The following is a 23,117-nucleotide window of genomic DNA, read 5'->3' as shown; positions in this document are numbered from 1 at the left end:
AACTAGATAACTTACTTTTGAAATATTTGTAATCTTTTTAAGTGGCAATCAGAAGTGTGTGCCCAAAATTAACATAAATTCAAAGACGCATTATAAATAATGAAACGCATAAGAAAAGAATAGCCAATAACGATGCGTGAATAGATGAAATATCTACATATAACAAACATATAAGGGATAGTCATATTACAAATCAATGCAATAGTAGAAAGGTTAAGAAAATTAGTGTACATTTTTCTTAGAATACGAAACATACTAAATTTTAAATTATTAAGAACCATATATTTTTCACTAATTCAATCTATATTACAATATGGAATTGTTGGTTGGGGTGGAGCATTCAAAACTTCTCTCTTACCTTTAGAAATCATCCAAAGAATACTAATAAAAATAATTTTGAAAAAACCGTAAGATTACCCCACAATTAGATTATTTCAAGAATTTAAAGTCCCTTCACTTCATATTATTTAGAAAAAAATAACTCTTTTTCAAATACATAAAGATTGTTTCAACAATGACAACTTAATAACTTTTTCGAACAGCAATAGACATAGTATTCTTGGCTCTATAACTATCCCACGCTGTAACACCACCACAGCCCAACAATTTTATAAATATTTTGGTGTTAAATGGTTTAACCAATTACCTCTTAACTTAAGATTGGAAACGAATTATAAAAAACTCAATAAAAACATTATATCAATAGCATATCAAAATCGTTTATACTTAAAACACAATATAATCTCTCATTTTATTAATATATTGAAATCCTTTTCTCTTATTTCTTATTCTTATTTTCTTATTTCTTATTCTTATTTCTTATTTCTTATTCTTATTTCTTATTTCTTATATCTTATTCTCATCTCTTTCCTTCTTTTACATCCTTTTCTCTTTTCTATTTGATATAATTATGTTAAATTATTATTTACACGCGTTTTTTCTCCGCCTTTTCAACACGAGCATTTGCTCTAAAAAAAGGTGTATCAAGATGTACTAAAAAGAAAACAAACTCAATGTAATGTAATAACATGTAATTGTAAATTTAATGTTATATTTGTACTTCATCATAACTTGACATTACCTAATAAAAAAAAATATAAAAAAAAGTCGTTAAAAGACCTCAGAGCCACGTGTTTGTAGCAGCTGGAGATAGCTTGTCTGACCAACGAACTTACGTGCGATACTGAATGCAGTAAATCACAATGGACTTAGTTCAGTGAAACCACGAGTGTTGTATCATTTGTTAATGAGAAGTTTAGTTTTAATGGACAAATTTACATTTCTTTTACTAAGCATGGTAAGTTATTGTCAAGTGGCAATTTCTTACAACCGACCCAGATTATTACATAGTGGGAATTAAAAATTTTTGTAATCTTTTGTCATTCAAATATATATGCTTGTGAAGTATTATTTTTCAACATAAATGAAATAAAATTGTCTTTTTCAGGTACTACGACGTTGGGACGCCCTGCTCCAGCCTGTCACCCGCCTCCTCTTCGTGTCTGCCGTCCCCGCGCTCGCTGCCCCTGGCCGACTCCCCCTCCCCTCCCCCCACTACTGAGGACTTCTGCGAATTCCTGCAGGCCTCTTGCAACCACCTGTGCGAGAGGGACTTCAATAACCTCACACTGTCTGGTAATTTCTGTTCTAACCTTACCTAAGCTAACCACTAAACCACCTTTCGGAATCGAAACCCTATTTGAAGGGTTCATCCACATCCAGGCGCACCAGTATATTCATGGTGGAGGAGCTAGTAATCCAAAAGTTGCTGTCAACTGTCTGCCTACAACTTATCCTAAGATACTTTGGACACATCCGCATCCTCATCAAACTGACAACTTGAACCTGGTCATGGTCACTGGTGATTTGGAAGGCAACGCTGACGAAAATTATGCACGCCTGATTCATTAGGACATTTGGAAAGGGAGTGATTCTCAGCAAAGAAGCGACAACATCCACTGGAACGATTTCGGTCGAAAAATCGACCACTTTTATTTTTCTGCGATTGATATCGGTCCAAAAATGGACCGATTTTTCTACCATTCGTAAAATATTTATTGTAATTATTTAAAACGTTTATATGGCCAGCTACTTGTTTTATCGAATAGCAGATAATATATTCTCTTTGTCTATGAACTTATCCGTTGTCTTTGAAGTGTTATTTAACGAGTTTTCGCGGTTTTTTTATGGCGTCCTGTCAAAAACATAATTATAAATTTTCAACATTCACGAAATTTTGGACTCTTCCTAAAATGCCGTAAGTAATTAATTTATTGGGTTTTTAACGCATAATTATATATCTGTGTAATCATGATTGACTTATCTATCTTTGAAATGCGTTTTTAATTCGTTTGTTTGTATTATATTGTTTTGGTTGAAGTTTTTGTGTAAGATTACGTCAACTGAAGACGTCATCTGTTTTTGATTTACAATAATGTCTTAAATACTGCACTCGCGCATTTGAAATATAGATATTCCATCACAGTGATTCAAAACAAAGAGATATATATAAGTTTTATTTGAATTGGTTCATTATTAATACAGATATTTGCTAACCAATTATTTTAAGTCATATGTCAAAAAGTTGACTCTTTTTCACATGTAAAATGGTGTAAAGCCTTCGTCACACAATAAAAATTTAGTAATTTAGTTGTATAATTAATTAATTTGTTTACTTTTACCAAATTTGTGCAGAAACAGCTGTCGTCCAGGGAAAGGGATCACTCCACGACCCAATAATCATTTTCAAATTTTATATTAGTGCAATATTTAACAAAATTTAAACATTTTACATTTTACATTACTTACATTAAGTGTTTTCAATTTAAAATATATAGAGTGGTGCTGACTGCAAGAGGTGGCAGAGGAAGAAGGAGAGGTGGAGTACGAGCTGGTGCCGGACTACCTGCACGTGGACGTCAACGCAGAGCTGCAATTGCAGCCTCGTCTGGAGTGTTAGTATTTTTTAATGTTTTTTTATGAAAGTACTTTGCTGTGGCCGTTGAACTCATCATATATTTGTATTTATTTAAACAGCGACCCTGCTTTGCTACTGGTGCGAGAGGATCGCGTCAAGGCCCTAAAGGCTGTTAGGGCCCTGCCTGCTTCCTTCCGGCTAGAGCTGGAAAGCCGAAAATTCAAGAAGCAGGCGGCGCGCATTTTGCTCCCTACCGCACCTCCAAGAAAAACTAAACAAAAGTAAGCAATCGTATTTAGATGCTTGATACAATATTATTGTTTTTTCCTGACAGCGTTCCACTCTTACAGTGAGAGTTGGTAAGATCAGCGCTCTGTGCATTTGGCACATTCAGTGCATATTTTACAGAGTTCTAATTTTACTGTTTATTTACATACTGTACTTACTGTTTCACACGTGAATGAGAACAATTTATATGATTTATGTAAATGTTTTCAGAATTCCATCTCCGGAGAGAACAACGTGTCCCTTTTCACAAGGGACGCCTTCACCGTTGCCACGACCCGTACCACCACCGTGGATGTCCACACCCAATCAACGGCTCCCAATGCACCAATTATGCCTATCCGTGCAGCATCTATCGTGCCGGCTATCACAGCGAGCTGTGGGTGGACGTGCCATTCTACGAAAAATTGTCGGCGTTTGGGAACGGTGAGTTTATTTTTTTAAATGTCAAACCAGGGGCTCAATATAAAATCAATTATCTATATTTTATATTGATATCCCTAGCACAGTTTCACTGTTGGTATATTGGCAGGAAATAGGCATAGTACTTAAAAATTCCACATAACAAACATACAAAATGTATTGTTGTTATGACGTGGATGCATCATTACACATCTTTTTTTTCTGTAACGGGTATTGCAGAGTGAGAAATAAGACATGCCGAACTTCTTTGCGAGGATTACATTTGATTCACCGGCTTCTAAACGGTGTAATACAGCATTTTTTTCTTAAATTGAAAAAACACTTTCGCTTCACGGGACTCATTGTGTCGAGCTTCCTAGTCAAAAGCGAGGCTGTATTGGTAGTTGGTCACTTTAAACGGATACGTTTTCCTACTAAAAGCTATGAAACCTTACTAGAGTTTACATTATCGTCACTTAAAACAGTAGACCGTTAAATGCAAAGTCATTATATCCAAATTCTACTGTAAATTTGTGTTTTCTTTTATTTCAGAGTCAGACATGGGCAGAAACAGTAACGTGGACGAGGCAGCTGTACTAGAAGAGTCTGTACTTGGAAACCGTGAGTTATAAAACTAACTAACTTACCTTCACGCCATTTCGGTAGGCAGAGAGGATGAACCACCATGCAACTCGATCTTGGCACACACACTCTTTTCTTCATTCCATACCTACCTGACTGTGCTATTCTGACTCCTGACATTGCCCGCCTCAAGTATTTGATTAACTTTTTATTTATTTTTTTATATGAATACCTCACAAGAGCCTTTTTCATCAACCACAATTTAAATACTAACGCAGACCCGTGAAAAATCATTAGATATATTTTTTTTTATGTGCTTACCGCACATGAGTATCAATTGCTCCCAACCGTATGGAGCCAGTGAGACTATGGCATCCCCAATCGGGGTATGTTGTGAGGCTGAAGGTAGCGGGTAGGGGAAGGAGGTGTGGAAGAGGGAGGTGGAAAAGTTCCTGGCTATTCAGAACTGGTCACCAAACACGGCTAAAGCCATTTCAAGCAACGTTTCAATTCTGAATGGGGTCTTACACCAGGGCGATACTATGGGTATCTTCCACTCTGGAACGTGCCGCAAATATAACATATATTATTTTTAATGAATTTTGTGTGAAAATAACACTAATTATTCAAATATAATTTATTTGATTTGATCCCGCGACCATCGTATTGCGAGTCAAAAGCCGTACCAGAGGCAGTGGGTTATCGTAATATAGACACATTAAATTAATTTGGGTTTTCTGTTGTTTCAGAAATGGATATGGACAGATCGAGCGACGATATGACGAAGCGAGCGACGTCGACCACGAAGAGAGCGATGAGGATACCTTCTGCATGCCACCAATACCTTATCATAATATTATCAACGTTTCACCTAACTCCCATAGACTTTAGTAGACAAGACCAGTAACAATAGATAGTGAGGCAATGCGTTCGATTCTGCCGCCTGAAGGTTACTCTTTCGATTGGTCTAATGATATCTTACGGGATAAGGGAGACTTTCACAGGCACGCCAAGACCAACTTTTAATAGCGACGAAATGGGCAAACCTTTCTTAAAATCTTTGATGCAGATTTCGTTGAACTGATCGCGAGAGAGACCAACAGGTATGCAGATCAATCAGACTTACAAACCTCAACTCGTACTAGACTATAACAAGGTAATGGGGGGGGGTTGACCGAAAAGATCAGCTTTTGTCAGGCTTCCCCATTGAACGACAGCGAAACCTGGTCTGGTACAAGAAGCTTTTCAGGAGACTACTAAGCGTTTCGGTGCAGAATGCGTATATATTGTACCGCTCAAAGCTCCGCAAGGAAAATAAACGCATTTTGTACCGAAACTTCAGGAGTGAGGTTGCGGATGAACTCCTTCTGCTGTTCTGTCGTAGTCAAATTGACACGACTGTGCGGACCATTGGCCTAATAGCTGAAGGAAAGACTCTGCGACCTATCCTGAAAGGCAACCACTTCGTGGTCCGTAGCGGGAAAAAGGTGAAATGTGCGTGGTGCAGCATAAATAACATTTTCAAAAGGACCCTTACAAAGTGTGATGTGGCATTATGCTATGATTGCATGAAGCCATATCACACTACAATATAGATTTGCTGAGGGTTTTTTTTTATTTAATTTTTTTCTTTTTTGGTTTTTTAGTTATGAAATTAAAATTTATAAATTTAATTAAATTTGTTTGAACATCAATTATGATGGCCTGGATGGTTGGACTTAATCATTTCTTTCCGCATACTCACGTCTCATGTTATGTTGTCCTCAAAGGTTCTATATGATAAGGTTCGGTGGACATTTAATATGTATATTTCAATTCTGATCATTGAAATATGCATGAACAAATGCACAGGTATTCTAATTTTTCCCTGTTTATTGTACACATTAAATAACTCGTTTTATTTTTATGTCTTAATTATATTTTGTCAATTTTTCTGTAAAGAGGCTTTTCCAGATCTAGTCACTAAACATAACTTAGCCAATTCAAGCAATGTTCAATTCTGAATGGTGGTCCCTCACCAGAGCGATACTCAGAATCTCACTCTATAGCGAGGCACAATGATATTATTATGTATTGATTTTCTTAAATTATGAATAAACCAATAAACTGAATACATTTTTATTATGACAAAGTGTGTAAACAATGTTTAAATCAATATACTGCTCTTTCATTGTAACCATACAACTGTAATATTGATTTAAAAGGATATAAGGGCTTAATAAATAAATCAATTATTGGTTCCATCAATTATTTTCCATCCCCCATTTTTTTCGATACCTTTGCGTTTAGATATAAAATTATCACTATGATTTTATTTGCCATTCTACGGTCATACAAAGGTTTGATATATATATATACAAATTTATCATCATTTTACATATTCCGATTTAACCTATGTAGATTGACCTTAAGGTAGCTGTCAGAAGTGATTTTTCGTCAAATATTGGTGAATTTCATCAACTTTCAAAGTATCCCCCTGAAATATTGGCAATGTTTATATCTATGATATATATCTCACTTTAAGCCTTATTTCCTCGTTTTGCACGTAATATAAAAACATGGTTACAAATCTCCAGTTCTAATTTACAATTATTTAAAAAGTAGCACCATGATTTTGACATCGTGAAATAGGCTCTCTGTATAATTCATCAAATGAATAAAATAAAGCCAACACGGCGACTATGCTTATTAATACTTGTAGACAGTTAATGTATCTTCCTAACGTTATACCAGTTTTTGTGGTAAATTTATTACATAGCATAATACAGTGATTTCAATTTTGACGCGTCACGCACTCAAATTTTACAAAATTATTTTCTGACCAAACTTTTGAAGAGATCTTAACATGCAAAAAAATATTTTTCTATTACATTCTTGCATCTGTGATTATCAAACAGGCCATAGAGAACATAAAAACGTAGAAAATATTCTATAAAGATTTTTAAAACTGCCACTGGCGGCAATTTCAAATCACAAAAACGCAAATTTCGCGCATTTATAAAGTTTAAGATTTTTTAATAATTTATCTATCAATTCTAAAAATATAGAATAATTATTAAAATATAGGTGAATTCATTGGCTGTATAGCACTACAATCAGTTTTATGTCTCCGTATTAAAATTCGGAGGTTTGATTTTTTTAATGTTGGCGGAAAATATTCAAAATCGTCGCCAAAAAACCGCGAGCAATCGGAGAAAAAAGTTTTTTGACGCGCGATCGTTCGAGTGGTTAAGAAGAAGAAGAAGAACTATTGATGTGACTATTCTTTTTTATATGGCAGACAGGGTTTAAACTAGTCCCAGCGAGAGCTCGTACGGACGTCAATGACGTTCATTCTCTTCTTTCTCGTGTAGCTTGTTTGAAAGTGAAAAAGACAGACGATACTAGAACGATGACATCACATAAAATCTCTTGCTGTGACTGGCTTACACACACTGCTCTGTTCCATTGAATTAAACAATATTATTATTATGTTTAGTTGACTGAGGGTAGCTAAGTCCTGTTTTAACTCGACTGTTTTGCATTTCGTCTGTCTTCAAATTTCTTTGCACATTGCGTTTCCGTTTTAAGATGGTGGCCGTTTTAATGGCCCATTCAAAATTCTTTTTTCGAAAGAATTTATTTGGACTTTCTTATTAGTATTTTAAAAAATATTATAGTACATACCTGCCAGAAGAAATTTTGATAAAATAATTGTTATTGAGATAGTGACTTTTTTTGGACAAATTGTATAATTTATTTATTTGAAATTTAAAAAAAAGTTTCATAAAATACACGGTTTATAATTAAGTAGGTATGTATTTAAAAAAAAATTCTTTGATTTATTAAATAAGAGACAAATCTTAGAAACATACTTTTTTTGAATGAGAGGTCTACTACATATTAACTAGATCTAAAATGGTACACTGGTTCCAAAAAGTGGAACTCTCATCTCCTTTTAGATAAGCACATATTCTTATTATTATTGTTGAGCTACTTTTATATCTTTAATTCAATTACTTGCTATAAAATGTCTTTGGATATTGGATAAGTAATTAAAATGATTATTTAGTTCCTATTACCAGAAATCTATTTCCATTCAGTCGAGCATAAATCACTAACCAAAAACGGCATTGGCAAAATTAATTACATCAAATCCACCATGGGGATATTCACCCTTAAACTTTTAGAATCTGCTGGATTGATAAATTGTTAATGAATGGCTGCCGGTCACCCTGTAATTAATAGTAACTGTTGACACCCAAAGTTACCGGGTCTGCAAAGGGAAGGAGGGGTAAACGGTAGTTTGACTAATCTGTTTACCCTCTGGGAGGGTAAAGTGAAATGTTTGGGATCTAATTTAATATGCCGTAGGTATTAGGTATGATTTGATCAAATATTTATTCTAGCAGGATGAAAAAGAAGAAAACTGCCAAATTTTGGCCACGTCATGATGGGCACCAAATGTTCACAGAATATGTATGAAATCAAAAACTGTAAAGACAGTATTTTAAATTTAAAACTAACTCTTCATTTTTTCTTTCAGATCGTGAGCAAAGGGAACTGTATGAAGCAGCCAAGATCATCCAGAAGGCATATCGCTCCTACAAAGGCAGACAAAAGTTGGAAGAACAAGACAAGGAACGGGCTGCAGCCATCTGCATACAGAATTACTATCGGAGATATAAACAAGTAAGTTTACTATGAACAAGATAAATTATATCAAATAGTGTAACGAAAAAAGGTAAGGTCTCTTTACTAGATTTCCTAAAATTTAAAAGGACTTAAATTCTCCTTTTGTAAAACTGTCGTGTCCCTGACAAATGAATTATTATTGAGGAGATATCAAAGTTTATGATTGGTTTTAGAAACAAAACAAAACAACTTTGGTAATCAATAACCACACCCATACCGCAGTACAGAGTTAGGTTATTTTACTCAACTCCATTGTATATTATACTATGTATGTTTAAACCTGACACTTTCTTTTGTTTTAATCATGCCTCAGCCTTTATTTTGAATAGAAATTTGTGTACCTATTACTTGTAATAATTATTGTTATTTATTTGTTCCAGTACGCATATTTCAAACAGATGACCCATGCCGCCATGGTGATTCAGCACGGTTACCGCTCCTACTGCGCGCACAAACGCTTCAAGAAGGCCGCCTCGCAGGAGGGTCGCAGTGCCATGGACAGCGGCGGCAGTGGCGGCGGCTGCCTCAGTTCTGGCAGTGTCACCGTCACCAGTGTCAACACTGTCGCCACCACTTCGCCAACAGGAACGGCCAGTGTGGCGCAGGGCGGCAAGGGCAAGGGAAGCCCTTCTAGTCTAAAGTAAGTTCTAACCTAAGTGTTAGGTACTTCTAGTGTGAACTTTTGCTGATGGCTCCATTGTAACCTCTCATATTTCTCGTTGAGTGATGAATGTCTCCACTCTCCTGTCTTCATTCCTTATTATAAATGTTGTAATGTTTAATTTTTCCGTGATTTCAACTCTAAGGAACAGTTGTTTCATTACATTTGAATTTCTGCGAATAACCCTAACCTTAACTTTACACCAACATCTCGCTTTACATCTGAGATATGCTGCCATAAGTTGACCATTGGAATCATTGCCATATGAACCAACACAATTTCCATTGGAATCTGCAGTTCTAAATATTCATATATTTTGGAAAAACCTGAATAATTTTGTATGAATAATATTTGTTGGATACATACAGAAATAAACACCTGAACATTTTCTTTAGTAATGTCTACTGTATGATGTGTCTTTATAGTTAATGTCATTTGACCTGCATCCTGTCATGTATTTCCATAGTTTATTTTGTTCATTTTTCCTATTATCCATCTCGATTTACTTAGTTCTGTAGAGTACATAATATGAACGTTTACATCTCGATTAATTCCTGCAGGAATATCTTTTTTCTTTGCATTATTGAATTAAATTTTATTTCTTACAAAACTTAAAAGAAATGGATATTAGATATCCCAATTTCGCCCATCACTACGAAACAGAATTGTGATGCTTTAGTATGGTGCTACTTGAAATGCTATTTCTGTTAAAATTGGTTTGAGTCTTGGATAGTTTCTTTATGAGTGCTTTTTTGTGAGAATTATTCACTTTATACTGTATACACTGACCTTTTGAAAGGGTGCGGCAAGCTGTGAAACGCGAGATACTAGACCCTACTGATCGAATGGGAATTCCCTAGTTAATTCGAACGAACCGTTTCATCGAAACTATCCAAAATGTGAGCAAGATGGGATAAACGACCTTGTCGCGGTATCATTTCTAGGAGAAATTAGTTATGAACAAATACTTTTAAAAAAAATTATCCGTAAAAAGGGTATTTTTCGAGTCGTCTCTCCTGCTCTTCATTTTGGCCTGTTCTTTCCTAGTATGTATACATGTCACTATTTTGCGTAACAAGTTTTTACAGAAATATTGAAATAAAATTAAATCAATTTTTTTTCGTCCTTCAAATAATATATCTTATGATTAAATTAACATAACAACAAATATATCCCTAACCGAAAAATTAATTATACAGTTCGTAATTCAAATGAATATAAATAAATTGATCTCATTCTCGTAATACATCATTAATACATATGGCTTTTTAATAAAAATAATGTATATCTCACAGTCTCTTTATCCTCCCGTATGGTCTAGTGGCTAGGATAGCTGGCTTTCACCCAGCAGGCTCGGGTTCGATTCCCGGTACGGGAAATACTTGCAAGTATTTTTTTTAAATTTCATTATCAGTGAATAATAAAAAAACGTCTTTATCTTCAACTTGGAACGAAATACTCGTAATAAATGATATTGATGTACATTTTTCGCAAATGTTTTATTACTTGAGATAGCATTTATTTCAGCAGTCATGAATAATTTGATAAAATACTTTTTTCTTTTGTTATCACAGTTGATCAAACAAAATCTTTTCATGTTTTCACAGAAGAACTTATTCCCAAAGGAGGCAACACCAAGCAGCAAGAAAAATCCAACAATTTATGAGACAATCTAAAAACAAGTAAGTTTCATTTTCTGTTTTACACTATTTCATGACAAATTTTCAGGGAAAAATCTCTTTCAAAAATTTTTTTTTATTCCATTTTGCTTGCATATTTTAATAACATTATAAAAAAATTTGAATCGCCTTGGTAAACAAAATAAAAAAATGAGCTTGAAGTTAACAGTAGGTACTAACAAGTATATTATATTACTGCTTTACTACATTGTAATTACCAAGATATTAAATAAATATTTTAAATGTTAGTTGTAATTATTAATTTTTTAACTTAAATGTAAAAATAAATTATATTTTCATAAAAATAAGAATAAAAAAGCTTGGTTTTTAATACCACTTTATTATATTTATTTTTAATATTTAAAACCAACTGGTTTGGGTTCACCCTGAACCTTCATCAGGGTTATATAAAAACATGAATATGTGAAATTTCTTCAAACCACAAAGCAATAAAAACGAAGATACACTTTCTTCGATTTTAGCAATGATTCTATTATTAATAAGTTGGTATTAGGATAGGTGTCTAGTATTGTGTTTCTTAAAAACTTATAACAAAACTAATCTTTTGTATTTTGTGTTTTGCTAACAAAGTGTATGGGAAGATGGATTTGGAGTCAACGTAAGTATAATGTTATATCGTTTAAAAAAAGTTGAAAATTAAATGGTTAGAATTATCGGTCGATCGCGGGCAGCACTCATATAATTATTTAGTTGAAACGATTTAGTAAACAATACGATATTCCAAGGACGTTATTCCAGTTGAGGTGTTGAAGCTCTTTAATGATGAAAATGTTAACACAGGGAATATACCCCAAGATTGGCTAAAATCCACCTTCGTGACATTGCCTAAAAAACAATACCCTAAGAAGTGCAGTGACTATCGATTAATAAGCCTGATGAGTCATGTCCTTAAATTATTCCTCAAAATAATACATGCCAGGATACGCAATAAGTGCGAGCAGGACTTGGATGACACCCAGTTTGGCTTCAGAAATGCGTTTGGGACGCGTGAGGCATTATTGTCTATCGATGTACTATTGCAAAAGTGTCGTGACCAAAGAAAGGAAGTTTTTGCCTGTTTTATTGACTACGAAAAGGCATTTGACAGGGTAAAACATGCTGACCTAATGAAAATGCTTGCGGATTGTAACGTTGACACCAAAGACCAGAATTTCATAAAAAACCTGTATTGGTTCCAAACAGCAGAAATAAGACATGGGAATGAGAGATCTAATGCAATTGCCATTCAGCGTGGAGTACGACAAGGCTGTATCCTGTCGCCACTATTGTTTAATCTCTATTCCAACTATGTCTTTAAAAGAGCCCTAAGTAATACTGAGAAGGGTCTTAAGATCAACGGAGTTGTCATTAATAACATAAGATACGCAGATGATACTGTATTACTAGCTGACTGTATCGATGACCTCCAAGACCTATTAAATCTTGTTAATAATGCTGGTGAGCAACTGGGCCTAACAATCAACGTCAATAAAACAAAATGGATGACTTTTGGACGACTAGATCACTCTGAATCAGTGATACAGTTAAATGGTTGCAATTTCGAAAAGGTCGAAAGATTTAGATACCTCGGCAGTATTCTCACGGAGACTCTTGACCCAGATGTAGAGGTTAGGTGCAGAATTGAAGCAGCAAGAACTGCGTTCATTAAAATGAAATCCCTCTTCTGCAATGATAATATCAGCTTAAAACTAAGGCAGAGAATGCTAAAATGTTATGTGTGGTCGGTCTTGTTGTATGGATGTGAAACATGGACCTTGAAAGTAAATACCATGAACAGGTTAGAGGCTTTTGAAATGTGGCTTCACCGGAGAATACTCAAAGTACCATGGACCGACATGATCACCAACACAGAAATTCTCAGGCGGGCTAGAGCAGAGAGAGAACTGCTTAGATTAATAAAAATCAGGAAAATTTCATATCTGGGTCATGTACTTCGAGGGGAGAAGTATCACTTGCTCCAGTTAATTTTGAAAGGCAAGATAGAGGGTCGCAGAGGGCCTGGTAGGAGACAAATGTCTTGGCTGCGAAACATACGAGAGTGGACCGGCATTAGAAGTGTGGAGGAGCTATTCCGGGCAGCGCAAGACAAAGAGACATTTTCAAGAGTGATCGCCAACGTCGGGGGGACCTGATATGGCACATAAAGAAGAAGAAGTAAACAATAAATTATAAAATAACTAAAATAACCAGCGTTGCTGGTGGTTATCCTTAGGAGATAGACAAACACCATTGCAGACTTTTCTGTAAGCCCTTTTAAGACATACAATTACGTAGTATATTATTTTGATGTATCTTATTAGGTTTAGCCAGCGTTAGCAATACGCACGCAACACGCGACGCACGTCTTCTGTCATCGGCTCTCGATAGTATTCATTTTAATCGTTCGTTCTAGTCTATTTACAAAATGGAAGAGTTTGGTGATATCATTCAGTCCCTGATTAAAACGGTCGATGTTTTGAGTGGCAAAATCGAGGGTTTCGGTAGCGAACTGACCACGATTCGTTCAATTTTAAGTGACGGTAGTGCTAAAATTGTGTGCCCTTCATGCAAGTACTCGTACAACGTAACTGCAGGTACTCCCCAGGTACTAGCGCCGGCGCCAGACTTAAATGTGTGTGTGCGCTCAGCGTACGGCGATATCACTAAGCAGCCGTCTGGGATACCTCCACCGCCCGGGCCCCCCGGCCCCGCCCCCGCTCCTGCTATTACCTTAGCCGCTCTAGCCGGCCAGACTCACCTTTCCGTTAGCGGCGTACAGCCGCTCACTACTCGCAAAATGACCACAAGATCCACTGCTAAAAAAGGAAAACCGGAGGAAGATCTACATTCTGCTTCCACATCTGCTGCAGCGGCGTCTTCTCCCCCACAACCACAGAGTACAATACAGCCTGTTGTGCCCAAGCTGCCAACCCAGCCAATAACATCGTATAGCGATGCCCTCGTCAACGGTAGACGACGATCTCGGCCAATCTGTAAAGGGACAGGGTCTATCGACGACAGCTTGGTCACTATTCCCAAAAACCTACATCTGCATGTATTCATGTTTCACCCGAATACCACAGAAGAAAATATATCTTCATTCTTAAAAAAGAAGAAGCCGGATTTAATTTACACTGTCGAAAAACTGGTTACGAGGCATGAACGTTATGCTGCCTTCAAAATAGGCATACCGGAAAATTACTTCCACTTTTTCCTGGACCCCACGATCTGGCCTGAAAACGTGGCCTTCAACGAATGGTCATTTCGGAGACCACGACCCCAAACTAGGACGGTCGATACGACGTCCGAAAAAGATAGACATTAGTGGAGTATACCAGAACGTTCGAAGTCTGAATAATAAAATTATCGACTTCATGACAAACGTAATGTGCCAGAAACCACTTCTGATTGCTCTTACTGAAACTTGGCTAACTTCAAGCACCTTTTCGTCGGAGCTATTCGAAAACCTATACCACGTCTACAGGAAGGATAGAGGCAGTCGCGGAGGAGGGACTCTCCTAGCCCTCCGAGCTGACAGCCACTCACACGCGGAAAGAATGGACTGCATAGAAACCCAAGGTGAAGACTTGTGGGTGAAAGTATCGCATAGAAATGTCATCATTTATATATGTGTTGTATATTTTCCTCCAAATACAACATCTGAACAGTATCAATTATTTTACGACAAAACTATAAGTGAAAGTGTAAAGTTACAATCAAAAAATATTATTATTTTCGGTGATTTTAACTTTCCCTCAGGGAAAAACCCAATTGACGTTTTCGATTACTTTTGTTCTTTTTATAATTTAACACAATTCAACACTGTTTATAACATAAATGCACACATGTTAGACCTAGTATTAAGTAATGTAAATTCTAAAAATGCTGTTATCTGCCGCCATGACTCCCCATTAGTCAGAGAGGATATTCATCACCCTTCACTTTCATTCACATTCGATTACACAACTCAATCACATATACAAACAGACACATTGCCTCCAGACATAAACATGGGTTGGATTTTCCACGAAAGCTCAGATAACACACTTAAGAATGCCTTAGAACAACATCACTGGAATCATTACGATTGCCTTGACGTAAATCTAGCTGTCGAAATGTTTTATGAACAGCTCAATAATATTTTCAACATTTGTTTTAAGAAAAGATCTACACGTATGCTCAAAGATGTTAGACAATATCCGAAATGGTTTAATGGGGAAATCATTCACCTCATACGAGAAAAAACTAAAATGCACTATCTTTGGAAAAAAACAAAATCCGAACATGCCTTAGCTAACTTTAAAACTTTGCGAAAATCAATCAAACGGTTAATTGGTCAGGCCTACACTGACTTTACACGTGAGGCCGAGAACAGTATAATAACAGACCCAACTCGATTTTGGTCTTACACTAACGATAAACGCCGCGGCTGTGACAAACTTAACCACATGGACTACAAAGACAATAAATATGATGGATCGTCTGAGATCGCCGCAGGTTTCGCACACTATTTTCAATCAGTATTTAGCGACAATATCCCCAAACTTGACATATCCTCTATAGCTTCATCGTCATTTAACTCTTTACCTGTACAAATTCATGAAATCAACGATGACGATATTATTACAGCTTTCCATAAGCTAAAACCTAAATACTCCGTCGGCCCAGATTGTATTCCACCTATAATCCTTAAAAGATATGCAAGTTATTTTGTTCAACCTCTAAAACATATTTTTAACCTATCACTTCGCAAAAATATCTTTCCGGAAATGTGGAAACTAACGAAAGTAACGCCTATACATAAAAAAGGAAAAAAGTCAGAAATAGATAATTACAGACCTGTAGCTGTGTTGTCAGCACCCGCAAAACTTTTAGAAACCATAATTTATTCACAGATATATAACCAAACAAAACACGCACTCACCGAAAATCAGCACGGATTTCGTCCCACACTGTCACCTTCAACAAATCTTATGAATCTCATTACCTATATTAATAATTCATTTGAAAATTTTGTACCTGTTGATGTGATTTATACAGACTTCGAGAAAGCATTTGATAAAGTCGACCATGATATTTTATTAAAAAAATTAAGTGACATCGGATTCTCTCAGAATTTCCTCGCTTTTGTGGCTAGCTACTTACGCAATCGTCGTCAGTATGTCAGTTACGGACACCATATCTCTCACGAATACAAAACTAACTCCGGGATTCCCCAGGGATCGAATCTAGGACCCCTTCTCTTTCTCCTATTCATCAATGACATTGGCAACACTATAAACCACTCAAAATATCTCCTTTTTGCTGACGATATAAAACTTTTCAAAGCAATCAAAAGTTACATCGATTCCATTCTTCTGCAGAACGATCTTGATTCTCTTGTCAAATGGTCGGAACTGAACAACTTACCCTTCAGTATTCAGAAATGCAGTGTCGTTACATTTACAAGGTCCAAAGATACATTCCTGTTCCCCTACCACATTAATAAACATGAATTAACACGTAAAAATGAGATTCGAGACCTTGGCGTAATTTTTTAAGCAAATCTCTCTTTCAAATCCCATATATCTGATATTGTCTCCCGTGCCAACAAAATGCTTGGATTTGTTCTTCGTAATTCAAGATCATTTACCAACGGAATCGCAATCCGAAGAACGTATGAAGCACTTGTTCGCAGTATCTTGGAATATAGCTCCATTATTTGGGCCCCTTCCGAGCAAAACCATATTCTCGAAATAGAAAAAGTACAAAAGAGATTCATGCGTTACCTATATATGAGGGAATATATGTACTACCCTTTCCTGTATCCATCCTTATTCTTAGCAGGAATGCTCGATCTTAATACATTAGAAGCCCGCCGAAAAATATTTTTAGGAAAACATTTTTTTAAGATAATCTCTGGAACTATACATAATCCACCTATTTTGAAAGAGATTAACTTATATGTCCCAGACAAGTATACTCGTGGAAGGTCCCATACCCTTTTTTATGCTCCAAAAGCGAGGACTTCTGCCTATCAGAACGCCCCAGTCAACAGAGCGACTGAACTGCTCAACGAGTCTGCATTGACCATCGACTTTTTTAACGTAACCTACAGGCAGTTTAACAATTATCTTTTGACGTATGTCACAAAGTAGTGAAACTGACCTTTTTATGTGTTTTGCTATACTTTTTGTCTAATTTGTAATCTTCTCCATAATGTATTGGTGAATAACCGTTTTACGGAGAACATGAAAAATAAATAAATAAATAAATAAATAAAATAAATAAATATATTGTTATCTAAATTGATTTTGTTCTACAGCATGATTGCCCTCCCCACCAGCATGACTAGTGGCAAGTTAGTTCTGCAGGTTGGGAGATAAAACAGTACAATATGTGCTGTTGGAAATGGAGATAACCTTGGAATTAATTGAAATGAATGCATTCCACAAAAGCCGAATTTTCAAACGTTTTACGAATCTGTTCGAAGAAATGCAATATACACATCTTTCTTGCTAACTCTGTCTGAACATGTTGGAATACTTTACCTGGAGATGAACACAATGGGCCAAAGGCTGTTTGATAAGAATTTTTTTACACAATATACCTATTGGTGTTTTTGTTTGGGTTTGCTTAATTATATGTCTAGCAATTTTTCAGACAATATCCCAGGTTCTTACATTTTTGATTTGTTACCAGATTGCAGAACGAGCGAGCCGCAAGAGAGAGGCAGTCGGCCCCGCCGCCAGTGGCTGCCCTCCAAAGGTTGCCGTCTCTCGGGGGCAGTATTCCATGCACACCACTGCACAGCCAGCACAGGTAACGCACCACACATTACTCTAAACCTACAAGTATATTGTAGTCCTTTGTTGAAAGGAGTTAACTCTTACGTCTCTAGCGATCTCTAATATCACTTACAGACAGATTATCGACTATCTTTACGCGTGTCACAAAATAGCCTTAAAGCTGTCCTCAAGTGCCCTTGTATATTTCTGCTATGTTGTGTTTACTTTTTTATGTTGTCGTTATTTAGTACCATTTCTCTATTTCTGGACATAAATGTAATGTAATGTAAATGAAATTTCTTAAAAAAAATGGTGAAAATCCATGTTATTGAGAGCATTATAAATAAGAAAAATAAATACATACTTACAGTGAGAAAGTGGCAGTGGAGAGAAAGCTAACCTAACGTTAGAGATAGCTAACCTAACCGTAATTATCCCATGCACGCCACTTCACAACCAGTACATGTAACACTATAATATTTTACAGGAGAGTGAAAAAAACAATTTTGAAGCAGGAAAATGAAAGTGGACCTCCAAATGATATTAATTTATACAGGGCGTCCGGAGATAAAGTGCGCTAACTTTGGGAGGTGATTCTACAAGTGGTAGAAGCAAAAAAGAAAAATAACTTTTTTCGAAATTCTAATGTTTATTTTCCCATACAAAAATATTTTTCATATAATAATATTTATTCTCCCATACAAACACTTCACCTTTTTTAACTTAACTACCTTAAAACGTTTGGAATTTCGGTCACCTGTATGAATAATGATTATTAATGTTTACAATAAACAAAACAAATCACAGTCTCCCTTCATTTTCCTGTTTAAAAAAGTTTTTTCACTCTCATGTCAAAATTTAAAGAATTACATTGGAGGTATTACGCGCCCAGCGACGTTAGTCAGATTGAGGAAGTGTTATTAGAGAGATAGCTGTGGATGAAATGGGTGTACCTCAAATTTTTCTGTCTCTTTGGGTAATTATCTCATACACACTTACTACTTAATTCACAGTCAGCACAGGTTATACTGAGGGAGTGACTTTAGAGCAGAGGTTCCCAAAGTGGTCTATATAGACCCCCAGGGGTCGATATCGGCTTGCTGGGGGTCTATGTCAGCGAGAAAAAAATTTGGGGGTCTATGAAATTAAAATGGGGGTACATACGAATGGACCCCCATTTACCTTAAGTCAACATTTAGGAGTTCCGTAGATGACACAATACACCTAACACAAATAACACAGTTTACGTAATACTAATAATAGACTTATAATAGACTATTTGATATTTGTATTTTTATATTTCGTAAAGTTGTTTATTGAGGTACCTATATAAATAAAACTATACGTTCCTTTTCTCGTCAGTATTAATATATTGAAGCAAAACATTGCACATCGGAAGCCGCGAATTTTCCTAGATTCCCAACTTGTTTTTGAAAAACAACCAGGGTAATAATGACGTTCAACATTTAAATGTACTTCACACACACTTCAAAACTAAGTTTGAGGACATTTTGACTGTGGAAGTGGAATGTTGAAGAATCAGATATCATATGACAAGAAGAACTGATCGGAATAAGCGCTAGCAAAGAACTTAAGGGGCAGTTCTGTAGGGCCAGCTACAGAAAGAAATTCCCATTGCTTATCCTGCTCCATTTTCATTTAGTGTAATACCTCACAAGGGTGCCCCTGTCTGCACAATGTAAAGACAGAGGAACTTTACCGCCACCCGGTTGTTGGACAGGCAAGGGAAGGGAATCTTCTTACGAAAATGAGAAATGATTATCACATGGGACGTTAATAGTTTTAGGAAAATTCAATATTCGGCAGGCAGGGGGTCTACGGAAAAAATATATTTGGCAAGTGGTCTACGGGGTTAAACAGTTTGGGAACCTCTGCTTTAGAGAGATAGCGAACCCCGGCGTAAGTGGGTGTCCCCCAAACTTTGCCATCTCTTTAGGGTTAATTATTAATTATCACTGCATAACTAACACAGCAGCCTAGGCAACAATCACATCATACAATAATCGCTGTCCTAGTTCTTGTATGTTCAATAGACCTTTTTTTGCAAAACTGAGTTATGAATGCCAATATGTTCATTAGCCTATTGCGCATTAATGAAGTTCAAAAAAAACATATTGTTTGGTTTTTAAGTGACATTTTAAGCATTTTTCGAGTGCCAATATCCACTCACGGAATAATGTTTCAGTTCTTATTTGTTCATTCTCCTGGATATTGAACATTCAAACACTCAAATTATGAATATAATATTTTTTTAAAAGTTCATAGATATTTGTTCAACATCCCGCAGAAGGTTGATGTCTTGAATGTTCAATCTCCACTGTCAACCAATCAGGAGCCGGCTAGTTAAAATGTGCAGCCATGTTGATTTTTAGTTGTTTTCTAACAACGAAATTGTTTCACTAAAAATACGTTTAATTGCGAATATATACTGTTATTGAACTAAAAAAATGACTTCACCAACTCCAGAATCAATAAATCTTAGAACAGTAGCTCAAATAGAAAGGTAAATCTTAAAATTATGTCATTTATAGGCTTTTTCACCATATTTTACATGTATTTCTTGAATTTGCTAGGCAAATATACAGGTGCTTCATTTATTATTTATTTATTCAATTATTTATTTACAAACTTAGGACTTTTACCTAAAATGAGTATAAATAAATTATATTAGTGCATTAAAACTTATTTTTATTCAAGAAATACAATAAAAGAGCCAGAAAATGGAAATGTGCAAAAAGTCGACTGTCCTCATCGGTCCTCATAGTCTGATTGAAAGACATCTACGACACATATTTTGTCCGTTATCATTGCTGAGATCGCTGATGAAAACGAAGTCCAAATATTTCAATTTTGAATTTTTCAAATAGAAGTTTCTGATTTTTTGTTTTTTTTAGTCACATAAAAAACAATAAACATATTCTTATGTAGGAACTACAATAAAACCAACTAGGCAAACGACTAACAACAATAAATGTAATGTTAAATAGCGCACACCCATAACCCAAATCGCGGGATATTATAATTTTAGGATTTTAAGAGCTGAAAGTATTTAAAAAAATAATATTTTACCCACGATAATCAACATAAATAATAAGCTCACGGCAAATAAGACCTTAAAAAGAAGAAAAAAAAATCTTTCTAAAGTAAATAAACTTTAAAAATTACATTTATCAAATGTAGGTAACGAAACAATAAAAAAAAACAAATTTTCAACTGAAAATTGAACTTCAATAATTTTACGCATTACTCGGGATTTTTTTTTTATGGAATACCGCACACAGTTTAAACTGCTCCCAACCATCTGGAGCCAGTGAGACTATGGAATCCCCTATTGGGGTATATTAGTATATTGTGAGGCTGAAGGTAGTGTGGAGGGGAAGGAGATGGAGAGGAGAAAGAGAGGAAGGAGGATGAAGGAGAAGAAAGATGGTATGTGAGTATCTATTCAGATCTGATCACCAAACACGGCTAAAGCCATTTCAATTCTTATGGTGGTCTTTAAACCATATCTTCCTCTCTGGAACATGCCGCAAATAGACTATATGTTATTTTAAATGAATAATTTGTGAAATTAATAACATAAATGAATCAAATAAAATTTACTTGCGCACGCCGGGATTTGAATCCGCGACCTCCGGATTTGTAGTCAAGAGTACCCCTAGATCACGGAGGCCGTAATACGTACGATGTAAAAATATTTCACATCACGCATGCACCGACAACCGATAGAGGTATATTAGCGGTAGGTATCTTTGTACTTGTGCATTGTTTTCAAACTTACAAAATATTGGATGATTTATATAGAGCAATTTTTGTGAAAAATCAACTCAAGGACTCTGTTTGTATATTTTAAAGTAATACTTTAAGTCAACTACTAACTAAGATAAAAGTAAAGTATTTGAAATCTGAAAATCACCCTGTATATAAAATTTACCACTAATTGGCTAATTGAACAAAAAATACCTCAAACTTATGGGAGCCGAATTGTTCAATCTCCAGACGATATGTTCAATATCCAAAATAATCATTCATCATTTTCAAGCCATGTTCAACGTCCACCTTTAAAGTCATATGGGCATATTATAGCTTCAATCTTCGAAAAATGATCTTTAATAATTTCCTGTTACACATACATATTAAACGAAATGACCAAAATCGAGAATTTTTTAGAATTTGCCTGTAAAAACAAAAAAAACGTCTCCTGTAAAATTTGGTAAATGGTCTATTGAACATACAAGAACTAAGGCAGCGTAGTGATGATTTTTAAATACATGATGTCACATAACTTAGACTTTTCTTTTTTCTATCCTTAGATGAAGAGGTAAGTTCTGGCAGGAGTTAGGATTATTTCTAAAATTTTTCACTGTTTTCCTAGGGCTTAAATTCATATTTAGATATTACAAAAAAAAATTGTAACATTATTTTATAAAAAGTGAAATTGAACGAAAATATGATGGATTTTGTCAATGATGTTGAAAGTTTTTATGGAAGTATTCGCTTCAGGAAAATCGATACTCTTATGAAAGTGTTAACTTCTATGTGGTAGAATTTTTCTGTTTATACAAAGAAGAGTGTCTGTAGCGGGCGGCGTGATTTGTATTTTTATAAAAATGTACAGTTTTATTCCGTTATTGATGAAATTTTGCACACCTAACCTTCAAAACAAGAGGAAGGTCATTGTCTATATCTGATTTAGAAAAAATCTATGTAAAGCCCGGGCAACGCTGTGGGGACTTCAGCTAGTAAATAATAAATTATGTTGGGTGTTTTTAAGGTGATGATAATCTTTTATAAAAACAGACAAATAAAAAAACTTACAGATTTAGGATTTTTTCTCATTGTTCCATACCATGGAACTATGATTTATGAAAACATATTCCATAAGTTTTTTTTTCAATAAATGTGGTCTGATACAAATCTATCAAAAAAATTATTCCTACACATTTTTTTTTATTAATTTTCTCTTATTCCGCTTCACTCTTAATACGCAATATTTCACTCTCAAATAAATGGATTTAGCTTTATTAATTCAAACATGATTTATTATGTCGGGGGAGACGGAAATATACGCACTTTTAATTTTAATTTCGTTTATTAAGTCACTTACGCGATATGTCAATTAGTATGCG

General features: G+C 35.4%; 2 protein-coding genes and 1 non-coding gene across 3 annotated transcripts in view; all 3 read left to right on the top strand.

The window, feature by feature from the left end:
- Positions 1-23,117, top strand: part of Camta (Calmodulin-binding transcription activator) — a 547,021-nt gene that overhangs the window by 381,280 nt on the left and 142,624 nt on the right. The window contains exons 18-23 of the mRNA XM_089636714.1: positions 1,448-1,635; positions 8,712-8,857; positions 9,241-9,500; positions 11,129-11,203; positions 11,792-11,819; positions 17,882-18,001. Coding sequence (XP_089492840.1) covers positions 1,448-1,635; positions 8,712-8,857; positions 9,241-9,500; positions 11,129-11,203; positions 11,792-11,819; positions 17,882-18,001 — 817 coding nt within the window. The remainder of the gene's footprint in view (positions 1-1,447; positions 1,636-8,711; positions 8,858-9,240; positions 9,501-11,128; positions 11,204-11,791; positions 11,820-17,881; positions 18,002-23,117) is intronic.
- Positions 2,171-7,364, top strand: LOC149420441 (uncharacterized). The gene is made up of 6 exons (XM_089636138.1): positions 2,171-2,257; positions 2,838-2,954; positions 3,037-3,198; positions 3,416-3,628; positions 4,157-4,225; positions 4,936-7,364. The coding sequence occupies exons 1-5, from the start codon at positions 2,187-2,189 to the stop codon at positions 4,179-4,181; spliced, it is 588 nt and encodes a 195-aa protein (XP_089492264.1). The 5' UTR covers positions 2,171-2,186; the 3' UTR covers positions 4,182-4,225; positions 4,936-7,364.
- Positions 10,828-10,899, top strand: TRNAE-UUC (transfer RNA glutamic acid (anticodon UUC)). The gene has a single exon. It is a non-coding gene; the product is annotated as a tRNA-Glu (tRNA).

This window comes from Hesperophylax consimilis, chromosome 10 (assembly GCF_061612785.1).
Source record: "Hesperophylax consimilis isolate HC1 chromosome 10, BYU_Hcon_1.0, whole genome shotgun sequence".
Classification (NCBI taxonomy): Eukaryota; Metazoa; Arthropoda; class Insecta; order Trichoptera; family Limnephilidae; genus Hesperophylax; species Hesperophylax consimilis.
This window is presented reverse-complemented; position numbering and strand designations above follow the sequence as displayed.

Coding starts and splice junctions, on each gene's coding strand:
- LOC149420441 (XM_089636138.1), top strand. CDS start 2,187: ATGGCGTCCTGTCAAAAACATAATTATAAATTTTCAACATTCACGAAA. Junction 2,955..3,036: donor ATTGCAGCCTCGTCTGGAGT/GTTAGTATTTTT, acceptor TTATTTAAACAG/CGACCCTGCTTTGCTACTGG. Junction 3,629..4,156: donor ATTGTCGGCGTTTGGGAACG/GTGAGTTTATTT, acceptor CTTTTATTTCAG/AGTCAGACATGGGCAGAAAC.